This window comes from Amphiura filiformis, chromosome 17 (genome assembly GCF_039555335.1).
Source record: "Amphiura filiformis chromosome 17, Afil_fr2py, whole genome shotgun sequence".
Taxonomy (NCBI): Eukaryota; Metazoa; Echinodermata; class Ophiuroidea; order Amphilepidida; family Amphiuridae; genus Amphiura; species Amphiura filiformis.
The window spans coordinates 34,941,344-34,956,726 of NC_092644.1; the positions used below are offsets into that span (position 1 = coordinate 34,941,344).

General features: G+C 35.8%; 1 protein-coding gene and 1 long non-coding RNA gene across 2 annotated transcripts; one reads left to right on the forward strand and one right to left on the reverse strand.

Annotated features, from left to right (window-relative positions):
* Nucleotides 1-180: 180 nt before the first annotated feature.
* Nucleotides 181-6,943, reverse strand: LOC140137176 (cytochrome P450 2B4-like). The gene is made up of 3 exons (XM_072158827.1): nucleotides 6,565-6,943; nucleotides 974-1,915; nucleotides 181-365 (listed from the first exon to the last, which is right to left on the reverse strand). The coding sequence occupies exons 1-3, from the start codon at nucleotides 6,941-6,943 to the stop codon at nucleotides 181-183; spliced, it is 1,506 nt and encodes a 501-aa protein (XP_072014928.1).
* Nucleotides 6,944-9,254: 2,311 nt separating this feature from the next.
* Nucleotides 9,255-15,152, forward strand: LOC140137689 (uncharacterized). The gene is made up of 4 exons (XR_011856885.1): nucleotides 9,255-9,895; nucleotides 13,096-13,261; nucleotides 13,728-13,834; nucleotides 14,702-15,152. It is a non-coding gene; the product is annotated as an uncharacterized lncRNA (long non-coding RNA).
* Nucleotides 15,153-15,383: the final 231 nt, after the last annotated feature.

The following is a 15,383-nucleotide window of genomic DNA, read 5'->3' on the forward strand; positions in this document are numbered from 1 at the left end:
AACATTCCCTGGGTAAAGTTTTTTTGTCAAATCCTTTATGCCATGTATGTATTTCACGATTCATGTTATGATTACAGAAAGTGTACTGGAGTAACAAGGATAGCGACTATTTAGGAAATAAGAAATATTCCACATAGCCTGTCTTTGATAATGGACCCAAAGAGAAGATACCATATTTATTTAATCTCGTTTAATGACCCTAAGTTTATACTTTTCAGGATGAGTGACAACTCCGTCAATTGGTTTCAAGGTAGGCATCGGTGCGTCCTCAGATGTCTTCTCAAACTTGAACTGATGCAGAAGATGGGTAAAGAAGATGAAGAGTTCTTGTGTCGCGAGAGCTTCTCCTAGACACATACGGCGACCTAAAATCGAAAATGTTAATATAATGTTATATTATGGTACACAATAAATGTACAAAATACAACGTATGGATTATAAATATTACTCCATAATGTTATATAAATTGGTGTGTTTTGTATATCCCCACATCTTTTCACATCTTATTTTACGTCTGAAGTGAGGACACTATACGTAGGGTGAAGCCAAATAAAGGAATATGACACTTGTTCACTGAATGTGTGGACAATGCCTAAATGAGCTGACACTTATCAAGAAGGTCCACACTTTTCATATTTGGAAACATTTACTGTTAGTCTGACTGTTCAGACAGGGAACAGGCTTGGTCATTAAGTTGTCCCGGATGGAGGGGGAATAACGAAATGTCTCATTTAATATCATATTATCATAATCTGCCATCCTCTGGCTACGTTACTGTGGTCTTGTATGAACATCGTAGCATTCCCTCTTGGTTAATTTATCTTGATGTCATCAGCCCTTAATATTTTATAACCCACCCGACCCTACCCCCCCCCCATTTTTCGTATATAATTTCAATGACCCCCCCAGTATATTCAAGACCCCCCCCATTCTAAAGAAAATGACAGCCCCTTACTACTATAGGCCTACATACCTATTCCAAATGGAATCACTTCGTCCGTTCCTTGACAGTTACCCTTATCGTCCAAAAAGCGTTCTGGTCTGAACTCTTCTGGGTCTCCCCATATTTCAGGGCTGTGCATCACTGCATACAAGTTAGAAATCACCACGCTATTCTTCGGAATGGTGTAGCCACGGAAAGTTGTCGTGTCCCCTGCTACATGAAACGCAGCCAAAGGGAAAAGTGAAATGATTCGATGAAGCTCTACAATGACGGCTTGTGTGTAAGGCAGATTCAATTTATCATCCAGCTTTGGTAACCGGTTACGACCGACTACCGTATCGATTTCGCGATGTATGCGATCCTGCACCTTGGGGTATCGGACAAGGTATTGACTGCCCCATTGAAGTGTATTTGAAGTCGTGTCTGTCCCCCCTAAGAAGAGAAGTAATATTTGTCCGGCCATATTATCTGGATTTCGGAAAGAATTAGGATCATCGGATTTGTGAAGTCGTATCTCATTCAACCACAAATCTATCAAGTCATTCAAGTTATCCGTGTCAAAGTTTTTACGATGACTTTCAATCATGCCGTTTATGAACGCCAGTAGCTCATCAACAACTTTGTTCAATTCTTGCTTCGCTTTACTTGGGATGTTGATTGGGATAAATATTTCCAAGCCACCTGCCCCTAACAGTTCATTTAGACGATTCAAAAGACTCGTAAGCCGATGCATGCGCTCGTCGGAAAGTTCAAATCGGGTTCCAAAAACGACTTTAGCGATGATGTTTAATACGGCATTATTGAAATACCAAGTAAGGTCGACAGCTTTGCCTTTAAGGTTGGCTAACTCCTCGATCAGATATGTGCTTTCCTTACTAATGGGCTCCTCAAAACGAGATGCACCGACTCCAAATTGACGGAAGCAGGCTAGCGCAAAAATCCGGAAAGGTCCCATGTCATCCAATTTGTTAACTACAAGAAAATGATAAAATGTAGAATGGACAAAAATAAATTATGATTTTACATTTTTCCTTTTTTCATACATTTTTGGCACTTTTAATCAAATATACCAGCAACGCATGCGCATATTTACATTTTTATTGTACCAATTTCTATTGTCCTGAATATGACCTCTCACACCATACCAATAATCATATTTGTTTTTGTTTCATTTTGGAGATAATTTTGATTAATGTGTCTACCTTGAGTGCTCATCTCTCGTGATTTTCACAGCATTTTTGGTTGTTGTTAAGGCCTATATTTGATGCCTTTCAAAGACGGTCCTTTTCTTCATCTGTTAATGGACACATTTCTTCTCTTACAATTATCAAGTGAATATACTTAAATTACCTCATACCAAAAACAAAGCTTGTAAACTGCTTTGCTCCTTACTTCTGCTACTTTTAATTACACGTTCCTTAACTACAAATCAAATTTCCCGCCAATGTTGACAATTGTCAGTGCATATATAGCAGTGACTTTATGCAAATGAGGTTACATAATTTAAGGTACTCTAATAGAAACTTTTTATGTGTTTTGAAAGACAAAGGGACAAACTTGTATTTATGATAAGCAACTCGTCATCAAAGTCATGCTTGAGCAGAGATATATAGTAGTTGCGAGGACTTATTGACCAACCCTCGTATGTTGTAAAGAGGACTGAAACCACAACACTTTTGTAAAATGTACATAACGCATTCACAACAATAAATCGAGCAAGTTTTCAAAGTATATGATTTGTAGAATGAACTTTTGCAAAACATCAAAGTATTATTTTGCAATAATAAATTGATTTAGATAATGAAAATCTAAATTTTCTAATGTCTGATTTTGTTTGTAGAAGAAGCCCATCCCAAGATATAATGGTCTAACATAAACTCTAGGTGGCGCTTATCGATGTGTATTTTTTTAACTTGACATGTGTTTTTTAAACTCGATATGTGTGTTTTTAACTCGATAGGCTCTGGCTTGGTGCGCCCATAGATATCACTCAATTCTACAGAAAAGTCAATGGATATAAGACACAAAGCAACAAACTTATCTGAATTTCATAGTGCTAAATATTCAAAGGAATGATTAATATGACTTGTATAATCAGTAACAAAAGTAACCATGGGTACCGCAAACCGGTGTAAATAGGGACAGGAGGTGAATAGGAACAAAAGTTTGACAGATTTTCGGGGATATGCACTAATTGTGAGCCCTGGTGGAGGGTAAACTGGGGGCAAGAAATATTTGGCCATCCGAAAGTGGGGCTGCAAGAAATTTTGACAAGCTGAGAGGGAGAGCAATCGATTTTTGATATACATTCATGGGCGTCTTTAAAATAGAGCGCTTTATAAAGGCTTAAAGTTAATTCTTTATTACTTCCGTGGTCCGAGCTGTGCGCCAAGCGTAGACGAGCGTAGACGAGCGTACACACAGAAGAAATAAACAATCACGCTGATTGGCTGATCAACGGACTTGACAACAAGCCGGTTGACCCATTGGTCGTCGGCGCGGCGCGTAGTAGGCGACCTTGTCACTTCTACGCGGTCGCAATTCACCAGCGCGTACCCGGACCACGGAAGTAATAAAAAATTAACTTTAGGAAATCAGTAGGGAAACGCTTAAGGGATCTAGAATGAGCGTTTATGGCGTTTCGACAGTATTTTTGTGGGACATGAGAGCACCTCAGACGTATCGAATTGCATTCTGAATACGAAGCATGTCTTTCTGATATCAAATAATTTTCATTTTTGAAATTCACGATATAATACAAATTTTATGACAAATTATTAAAATTTGATATTTTTCAAATTTTTGATATATAACAGTCCTCGAAATAAATTTTATAAATCTAATGATATATTCTTAAAGTGTATGTAGCTGGGAGGAAAAGCCGACGATCAATTGAACATTTTGACCTTTTATATTGAAGATATATGGATTTTTTTTCCCCAAAAGACCTATTTTTTTTTGGTGTTTGGGGAAAAAATCCATATCTTCAATACGAAAGGTCAAAATTTTCAATTGATCGTCGGCTTTTCATCCCACCTACATACACTTTAAGTATAAATCATCAGATTTATAAAGTTTACTTCAAGTACTGTTAAAATATCAAAAATATCAATTTTAATGATTTGCCATAAAATGTGTATTACATTGCGAATTTCAAAAATCAAAATTATTTGATATCAGAAGGACATTCTTCGTATTCAGAATGCAATTCGATATGTCTGATGTGCTCTAATGTCCCACAATAAATACTGTCCAAACGTTCATAACCCTTCCCTTAAATAAATGCAAATTTACCTGCTTGCTGAACTCGCAATAGTCCTATATGATTATCTATGTTTGCAAATTGGGATCCCAAAAATTTGGCATGTGCAGGGGGGATGCAACATCTTTTGGCACGTCGTTTGGAAATTTTGTCCTCCAGAGGCTCAATATTATTGCACAGCCCCTTAATATCTGCTGAATCATCTTCCAAACACACTGGTTTGCTTTCCCAACTTGCTGACCATTAAGTTTTGAATTGACCTCCAAAATCAAGGGTCCAAAATACTGCAAACTGTTGGCCGCATGCCCTATTTATTTGTCCTGGTTCCACGGTCATTGGTTTTAGGAACAATAACACAAAATCTGTTCATTATATTGTTATAATGATCAAATCTGGGGATCTAATGACCCGTGAGATATATCTCACGCGATCTGGTCATTATACAATACCTTAAACTATACAATTTTGTACAATGGACTATATTTGATTATATTTTATAGGAATTTTCAACGTTCTCAGATATAATGACACCAAAAACTCAAAAACTTAAGAACTTAAAACCACAGAAAATTTGAAACTAAAGAAACTAAAGAACGTCTGCTAAATATTCCCGGGGCTGTCAGTGTAGCAGCAGGACCTTCCTTACGGTTTGAGCGATAGTAACAAGTCGTACTTCGCCAAACCGTGGATACGCACTTGGTTGTTGTGGGACCCCGTTTTTTAGCCCAATGGAAATATAAAAAGCGGACGCCTAAAGCGCCTTATAGGAATGTTGTTTGTTTGAGAATCCCGTTTTAGGTGTCCGCTTTTTATATTTCCATTGGGCTAAAAAACGGGGTCCCACAACAACCAAGTGCGTATCCACGATTTGGCGAAGTACGTCTTGTTACTATCGCTCAAACCGTGAGGAAGGTCCTGCTGCACTGACAGGCCCGGGAATATTTAGCAAAAGTTCTTTTGGTAAAATTGGACTAGTTCCATTACCTTCTATGTCCCCTACTCTTCCCATGTAGGGTCGAAGGTTATAATAGGGCCAACATTTAAATTTTGTTCTATCATGGCTGTAACATATCTCAAATCTTTCCTCTCAATGCTATATAGGAATAAAACAAAAATCCATTGCTGCACTATGTTGCAGCGGTGCTCAGCCGATTATCACAGGCGGAATATGAAACTGTGATGTATTATTAATTTGAATGTCCTTTCATCAAGATAATTCAGATATAAAATATTAATTTGAATGTCCTTTCATCAAGATAATTCAAATATTAAAAAAATTCATCAAAGTGTTCCTAAATTGAAGAGCATAGATGCACCTTAAGTCCGCCTAAGATCAAAGGTTTTTTGTATGAATCTATTTATAAACACATAAAATTAATATTTTGGTGTTTGTTTAACATTCATACCTTTTTTCGTTGTTGCTGAGGTATTCAAATTATTGATTTCCGGAAACCTTCGTTATTTTCCATAAAATATTTAAGAAAATTTGAATAATAACAACTATATGAGATTTATAAACGCATAGTTTAATATTTTTCATAGTTTAATATTTTGGTGTAATTTTGCTATACTATTCTCTTACATTTACGTCCTGTCTCGTTTATTAGCGCAAACAGTTAATTTAACTGAGGGAATTTTTTTTTTAAATTAAGTGAAACTTTCCAAACTATCAATCATTAATGTAATTGACCCCTCTAATTAAAAAAAAGATAGATCAAATAACCATCTTTCGAAGGTACTATAATGCTCCAACATTATCATCATATGGCGAGACTGAAGTCAGGTGCGATGGGTGCGATGTAGAATTTTCTATTTGTCATGTTCTACAAAATTATGCATGTATTTAGTCAACTGAACCCTTTGCATGTCTTTTACCAGTTAGATTTGATCAAATGGAAATCACATTGATTTACCTCTAATTTTCACATGATTTATTCAAGATCTTATTTCAACAATATTTTACAAAATCGCCCACTAGTCAGACGTCTCACTTAATATCTTATGAGCAAAAATTTCCGCCCAACCCAAACTCCCATGCCCCCCTAAATACTCTAAATGGAATTGCCAACTCATAGGCATTATGTGAGCTAGTTTGGTTGCCTTTAGTAGCTGTATGTGGTTTAAGGTTTTAAAAATCAAATTTTTTTTTATTTAAAAAAGATTAAAACAATCAGCAACCCTGGTTTATGAGAACTAACGTGTGAACGAACTAAATTCGGCACTTTTTATCTTTGACTTAAAATTTAAAACTGGCACCACATTTTTTATTTAAATTCTGGATTTTTTTACATCAAGTATATAGATTTGGTAATCAATTTCAAAACTTACAATCGTTACTGTTTTCACTACATGTACTTACAAGTTCTACTGAAGACTTTGGCTTGCATTTTATTTTCGCCTCTATCACTTAGTTTCATATCTTGAAAAGCCTCGCGTATTGCTTGGTTTTCATTCAAAACCACGATAGGCATTCCAAGTGCTTTGAATGAAAATACTTGTCCGTACTTGTTACCAAGCTTCACCAAAAACTTGTAGAGTGGTTCGCCTTTGTAGAGAGCATAAACGATGTTGGGAGCAAAGCCAATGTAAGGAATCAGAGTCCATGGTCCTGGCGGTAAGTTGCTCTTTTTAGAAAGAAAGAAGAAGACTACAGTTGTCACAAGGATGACAAACAGAAGCAATATCGAAGTAAAAGATAATTCCGAAATTATCGGAAGTGCAAAAGAACTTGCTGACATTTTGGACACTTTGGACTTGAGTGGTCTGATGATCAAACGAAATTTAATACGTGTACAATCATAGAGTCTATGGTACAATGTAATATTACGCACCAGAGAAGGAGACGACATCCAGCGACAATCACGCCTAAGGGAGTGTTCATAAATACTTTGGTGGGGTGGGTTCGGCAAAATGGAGGGGAGATCAAAAACGTTTTTGCTAATATAGAGGGGGTGGGGTCAAAAAGTTTTTAACAAGAAAATACTAAAAGAACAAGAACATACAAAATTTACACATTGTACCAATAAAGCCCCTTTTTTACCCCTCTTCTCTCTTTTCCTCTTTTTTTTTTTTTGGGGGAGGAGGTGGTGGCGGGCCCGGTTCGCCAGGGCCCCTAATTATATTATAATTGTGACGGAGTGGTGAATTTTCAAAATGGTCTGCCAAAAATCGCTCGCCCCCCCCTGGCCTGGCTGTGTCAAACACAAAAATCTTTGCCCCCCTTTGACGTGCCAAAAACATTTGCCCCTCCTTTTTGACGTGCCAAAAATCCTTTCCACCCCCCCCTTACACATGTAAGATTTTATGGAACCCGAATTTAAAACCTTAAATTGTCTTATCATAATGCGAGCACAGCGAGCAGGAAATTTTGCATATTTGAATGTGTTCCTAACGTTTTCCTACAAAATTTTAGGGCGTAATATAAACTGGCCTCAAAAAGAAACTTATAATTTTTCACAAGGTCATATCTTAAAATCCTGTCCATAAAAATGAACAAAAATTGCACACAGGATTGCTTCAATACTCTACTCTAAACCCATGTCAGTAACCAAGCAGTTGTCCAACTGACACAACAGTAAAATGCACTGAGACGGAACAGCTTCCGGGACCATATTCACAGGCGAATAATTGGAACCCAGCAAAAGAAATCTGTGAGAATGCCTACAAGATCATTACACAGGTGATTATATCAAAAGAGTAAGTGGAATAGTGTGGAACGGGGCTGCTTCTGTTTTTCACACACTTTCTTCAAGAAACAGGTCTTGCTCCACACTATTCCATTTACTCACAGATTTCTTGTGAAATGGTGCCCAACATATCTGTGCCAAAATAGCTTGCCCCCCTTCGACCTGCCAAAAATAGCTTGACCCCCCCTTCGACCTGCCAAAAATGCTTGCCCCCCCTTTGGCCTGCCAAAACATCTTGCCCCCCTATAATTCACCAGACTGGGGTACACATTATTATTGCACCACCCCTAATAAGTTATGACTCCAAATGTCCAAGTGCCCAGCCCCCACCCCCACCCCACCAAAGTATTTCTGAACACTCAATTCAATCCTGGTTTCTTAAACAAGGAACTACATTATCTGACATACGGCAAAAAACAGCCCAGATTTCTACGCTCATGAAATGGCACGGTTAGAGACTGATACATATCCCAGCAAACACAAAACGTTTAGAAAACGTTTTCTCTAGGTTCTAGTTTGGTCTTTTACGTCTTCGTCTTCCAAAACGTTTTAAAAACGTTTTAAAAACGTTTTGACTTGGTTAAAATATTGTTCGTTTTACCATGACGTTCAGAAAACGTTTTTAAAACGTTACAAAATATTTCGATTTTTACGTTATTTTGCCACGTTTATAATACGTTATTTCCAGAACGTTTTCCGAACGTTTTGTACAACGTCAATTAAATGTCTTTCTAAAGCGTTTAATTATTATTTCATATTATCAAAATGTTTTAACACGTAGCCTACTCTGGTTTAAGGCACTGTATGGTCGTAAATCCTGGGGGACAGCGGGGACACGTCCGCATACACTTTGGGATATCAAATGTCACCCCCACCCCGTTTTCGGCAAACACTTCCCTGGTCTAGTTTAGAATTGAAATTTTCTCGCGCTCCGCTTACTTCATCGAATTCAAATTCACCTTCATATTCACATCCAATTCACCGTGATTGGGGGCTAAAATAGTATAACAAGATTTGTGTGAATAATACGCGCATCTCCCCGTAAACTTGACCGGTAAAAAGCAATTTGTCTATGTCATACCCCTGATATCTGGTACGTCAGCAATTAACAGAAAGGAAAAAGAGGAGCTATCATGTCAGATGACTGAGGAAAAGGACGAAATCGAAGGATTGAAGAAAGTAAAAAAAAAGACAAGATACACATGACAACGCCGACTAAATATTAAATCAACAGGGATTAAATAATTCCTTGAATTCTTATGACAACCCCTCCCCCCGACATCTCAAAGAAGAAAAAAAGTGAAAGAAAAATTCCTTGTTGTTTATAGATAGCATTAAACGCCTTGATTTGGTATAAAATAGTGTAAAATTGCATATTTTTGCGCGCTTCGTGGGAAATGAACCCAAATGTGTATCAACTTTCACTTCAAAATATGAAACTTAATGTTCGCCTGCTGTGCGCGCATATAAATCCCAGCAATTGTGAAGTCAATGATGTCTGTATATTGTTGATGAATACAAGTTTAACTGTTTAATTCTTTATTATATGTGCATCAATCAGGAAACATGTACCTAATTTGGCAAGTGTTTCACGCAGTCCTTTTTATTATAACAATCTCTTCATCACAGCACGGTTCAATTATATGCATTCGACAACATCACTTCTCGGACGTTGATCTCAATTTGTAGAGATAAGCTTTTGCAACCAACATTTTAAAGTCAGCCTAAGCCTAGCATAAGCTGCTGGTTAGTGAGGAACTGTGTCTTAGAGATTGTGATGTATGACCCGGGTGTTTGACTTGCTTGACATCTTTAAGTGTGACCTATATAAAAGTTTTATGGTTTTGTGAATCGTCTGGCAACCCAAAATTCAAACCTGGAATGTGAAAAATTATACGTTTCACACGATCGTTTATGCTGGCATGCTGTTCTAAGGAATATACATCAAGTTGCTCATCAAAAGGAACTATTTGCATCTGTTTCTTTCAGTTCTACCAAACAAAGGTAAGATTGTATTTTATTATTACTATATTTGCATTAAACATGTTAAAGCGTGTATGTTTTTAGTCAATTTAATCAGTGAAGTTTTAAGTACAATGAGTAACATATGGCATCCACAATATAATGACGGTTGATGTAATTTGAATTCGAGGAAAGTCTTTAAAAGCTGAGGACTTAAGATGTTTTTAATAGGATATTGTTTGTCTAATTATTTACCATTCTTGACTTAAAAGTATGTTGTAAGGTTTGATGATATTCATGGTTTAATTCCGTATTGGTACTACTAAATAAAATACTTGTATGTTCGTGATGCATTCGTATAGCTGGCCTATTCGTCGTGATTGAAAGCTTTATAAAATTGCAATCTCAAAATTGAAAAAGATCGGCGATGTTGTCAGAATCGAAAGGCCGTGCCTACAATTAATTATTTGGTTGAAATTCAAGGTGGTTTATTGACTTGAGTTTTGTCTTGTTTGTCAAATTGTTATACCTATTTCATAAGTCTATCTGACATAATGTGTTAGATGAGTATTAGATTAGCATGACACTCATGACACTCGATCATCAGATCGTCGGACAACTTAGTACCTGATTTAATTACAAGTAGGCTATATTATTATTCTCATCTATATCATGTATATTTACACAGGCAAATTCCTGAAAGTAGTAAGAGAAGTCATCAAGTATAAAAACAGAACACGTGAGAAGTAACATTATTAATTACAAGTGCAAAAAAGAGTGGCCGTGGTTACCCAATATGTAAGCAATATGTGATTAATAGGGAGTATTTAGCGCCCAAAACCTCATAATTTGAATAATTACTTTAAAGTCAGGCAGAAGGGTTTACTGGAAATCCATTGAAATGATTATCATGTTGCCGGTTATTGCACCCAGAGGTGTATTTTGTGCACCCAGAACTTCACCTGTACCACCTCAGTCTTGACCTATGTTCTGGGTTAGTCACAAACTCCAAGTCCATGGTTAAAAACAACAGATGGTATGACCTATAAATCATATATTACCCAGAGAAGTTCAAGTACGCTAATTTTTGCCCTAAACAATGGAATGTTGCAGATGTTGGAATATTTATGAAATGATTGCAAATGAATAATGATGTATATTGATTGCTTGGAAGTGGAACACATTTGTTTTTATTTTTAGTGTAATTAATTAGGTTTGTGTTGCCTGAAAGCACTGAATTAAAAAAATCAAAGAGATCGATGACCAGTACGATTCTTTAGCCCTAGGTATGCATGCATAAGAGTTCAAAATGATTAAAAACAACAAGTAGAATTTTTTAGCTGTAAATTAAGACCAAAATCAAGTTCATGTAGCCCCTGTAGTCATTAATTTATTCAAGTTACACATGCGAAACGCCCTGTTCCCATAGACTTTGTGTGCTCCTCTTCCCCATCCTTCCCTCACAACTTTCGATCAACCACACATCTCCAGTAGTTGAAAAGCTACATTGTTCATATTTACAGGGTTGCTAATGTTAGTGGTGTTTTAGCTTTCAAATGACACCAAAACAAACTATGACATTTTATCAATTAAACATATCACAATTTAAAAATACATAACTCACCACCCTGTTTGGGTGGCGACTGGGAAAACGCATATCCATTAGTATTAGATTACCATCTCTTGTAATCTTAGTTGTTCTCCTTCGTATAAAGATTTAAAAGCAAGACAATTACTTATTTTGTACATGTAACATGTCATAAAATCATATAGGCCTTAAGGTCTGGCAACTGCTGGTTCAGAAGTTTAAGATATTGTCCTTCGTTCTGTTGAAACATTTTTCGATGTGCTAAGAACATTGTCGAAAAATATCCATATTCCATATTTTGCAACATTGAAGTTTATCATTTGTTTAAAGAGTGATAGAGTTACGCAATCTGCTGTTTAGTTAGTTATCAATTAGAACTTTGTAAAGAAACATGACAAGATAGCTTTTTATTGTACCTGATTGAAATACAAAAAACTATGTCAATATTTTGGTGCACTCTTAAGGGATCTAAAATGAGCGTTTATTGCGTTTCGACAGTATTTTTAGAGGGACATGAGAGCACCTCAGACCTATCGAATTGCATTCTGAATACGAAGCATGTCTTTCTGATATCAAATATTTTTCATTTTTGAAAATCACAATATAATACAAATTTTATGACAAATTATAAAAATTGATATAAATTCAAATTTTTGATATATAACAATCCTCGAAGTAAATTATATAAATCTAATGACATATTCTTAAAGTGTATGTAGCAGGGAGGAAAAGCCGACGGTCAATTGAAAATTTTGACCTTTCATATTGAAGATATGGATTTTTTTCCCAAAAGACTTTGTTTTGGGAAAAATCCATATCTTCAATACGAAAGGTCAAAATTTTCAATTGATCGTCGGCTTTTCATCCCACCTACATACACTTTAAGTACAAATCATCAGATTTGTAAAGTTTACTTCAAGTACTGTTAAATATCAAAAATATCAATTTTTAATGATTTGCCATAAAATATGTATTACATTGCAATTTCAAAAAATCAAAATTATTTGATATCAGAAGGACATTCTTCGTATTCAGAATGCAATTCGATATGTCTGATGTGCTCTAATGTCCTACAATAAATACTGTCCAAACGTTCATACCCCAGCCCTTAACTATAAGTTTTGCTTTTTGCAAAACATGCACATGAGGGCCGCATGTGGTTTTATATTAAAACTCCACTCAGCCAAAAATATTTCTATATACATGTATTTTAATATAGGAATATCGAATAGACACGAGAGGTTCTTTAAATATTTTAATATTTCTCAGGAACTGTCATTTTATACCAAACAATCATAACCTGTGCAAAATGTTCCCTTGCCCCCACCCTATACTAGCTTTAAAAACAAAATTATGAATTAAGATGCAATTTTCGTGTGTTCAAAAGTACACAATATGAAATTGTGGTTGATTTACACAATTGAAGTACTAATAATCATGATCATTTATAAATAGGCCATAATTCAAAATAGGCCTATGTTTGACATTTTGCACTTGCGATGAAAATCACAATAACTTTATTCAGTTGTGGGTCAAAGTATCACAAGATACTGAACCATCAACAACGGCAACATCATAAACGATATTGACTTCCAAATTCCATGCGATAATGCATTAAAAATATTTAGCTTTGATTCATATGTCTTTATTCCAGATACGACACCTTAGTCTTGTTGGAGGACATGATCTCAACGAAACCATCAGGAGGATGATGAGGAAGCTGGGAACGAACAATTTGTGGTCCTCCTACAGTGTATAGGGAGAAAAGGCAAGCTGAGCATTAAAGATAGCCCTTTCAAGTTTCTACAAAGTTATCGTCAGTAAGTTTCATAGGCCCAAGATACAATCTATGATTAACATAATATGTCAAATCACGCAGGCCTTTCCTTTTGGGTGAGAAAACAGATCCATAAGCTTCCATAGAGCTAAGATCGGCTAAGCCTAAACAGAATGCATATAATTTGTCATGCTGTCTGAACCAATCATAGTGGGTGTAATATACTCATATTCTGTGACTATAAAATTAAAATATGGATATTTAAATCTGACCCTAAATCGGACATACGTTTCCAACTTGGTTTTTGTTGTTGTTATTTTAGATTATATGTGTATACTTTATTCATAAACTTATCAAATAAAAAATTCCCCTAAGACCACAGACCGCACGTATGGTAACACGTCGACATGTAGGCTTTTGGAAAATCCTAATATTGAGATACAGACCGTTTATTTTGATAAAGGAGTTTAATTTAATACTGAACTCATATCATTTCCACCTTTCTATAGAAGCTTGCATGAAGAATCATCCTCAAGCTAAGGAGGTTGAGATAGAGAAGGGACTTGGAGATTATCTGAAAAGAACACCAAATCTTCCAGGTGGAAAAAAGTATAAAGTAAGTTCAAATATCATTGCTGAAATGCCAAAGTCATTTATTTAATTCATGTAGGCCTAAAACAATGTCTAGGGATTATAATAAGCACTCATTCTAGACACCACCTTGTCCTCTATTTGTAAACACGTTTAAATGCTAAACATGTTTAGGAATTAATATGTCTTAATGTGTTTAGATATTAAACATATGATGTTTTGAAATTTGACATTGGTGTTTAGGTTTTAAACGTATTTACAAATTGAGGACAAAAAAAAAAGTGTTCAATCTCTAGACACTGTTTTTGCAGTGTATTACTATGTTTCTGTATCTGAATATCAAAAGTGCATAAATATTGTTCGTTGAATGTAAAATGAAAAAAATATCGCATATCGCACAGCTCATTTTCTTTTAAAAATAATGTTTAAAAAAATAATAAAGCATAGCACAAAGCTATTTTACCAAATGTATCTGAGACATACTTTTTGTCCTTACATTTCACACACCTACGTGATGTTTCTTTCTCTATGGAGCATTTTTGTTTATTTTCACTTCTCTTAGGTTCAGTAGGGGCACCATGCCCCTCCCCCACACACCCCCACGCGCGCATTATGATTTCGTTATGGTTTATACAGACCTTGAAAATTACTCAGAATTAATGATACTGATAATATAAATAAGTTGTCTGGATATCTAAGGGTGACCATAACCTGATAGTATTTTTTATTCATAGAATTTCTTATGCCTATTTATATATATTTTGTCATGGCTGCTATTTTAGTGAGCTGATAGATTTAAGGGGAATCGGGTTTCAGTTCAATTTAAAAATGATGTTTCCCAAAATGATGATCATGCTTATAAATAGATTGTTTTCCATTTTATTATCTATAGAAAGCTGGGAATGTGGATGCAGCGGTACCTGGCGGTACCTGTAGGGGAATTGGAGGATGATGAGCGCGGCGAAAATGAACGTGGCTCCCAACAGGAAGAGGAAGAACAAGACTAGGGGACACATTGAAACTGAAGACCACAGGCACTGTACTGGTAAACATGCTAGTTTTACAACATTGTCGGACAAGGTGCTCACTGTCTATTGAAGTATATATATTCGATAAATATAAGGTTTAAGTTTAAAATAGCTGTGATTATATATCAGACTTTTATTTTAAAACATTTCTCATAAGCATGTTAAGATGTTTTTGTTTCTGGCGAAGTGACGTCCTAATCGGATTAACTACCATAGCAATAGATGAATACAATTTTTGAATAGATCGCTCTGCACTACAGCAGGTTGCACTCATCACCTGTCTTCAATCATATAATAGATTGAATACAATACCGCTCTTTTCAAGCAGGCTAATCTTACAGGTGCAAGTGATTAGCATTTCTTTGACATAATATATGGTTCAATGCATCGGTACCGCATGGACGTTTATTTTATTCATCTATTGCTATGGTAGTTAATCCGACTAACTACGTCACTTCACCAGTGTATAATCACCTAGTATTCGCTGAGTGCGTTTCCACAATCGCTGATTTATATTAAGCCTTTTTGAAGTATGGCGGGCACAAA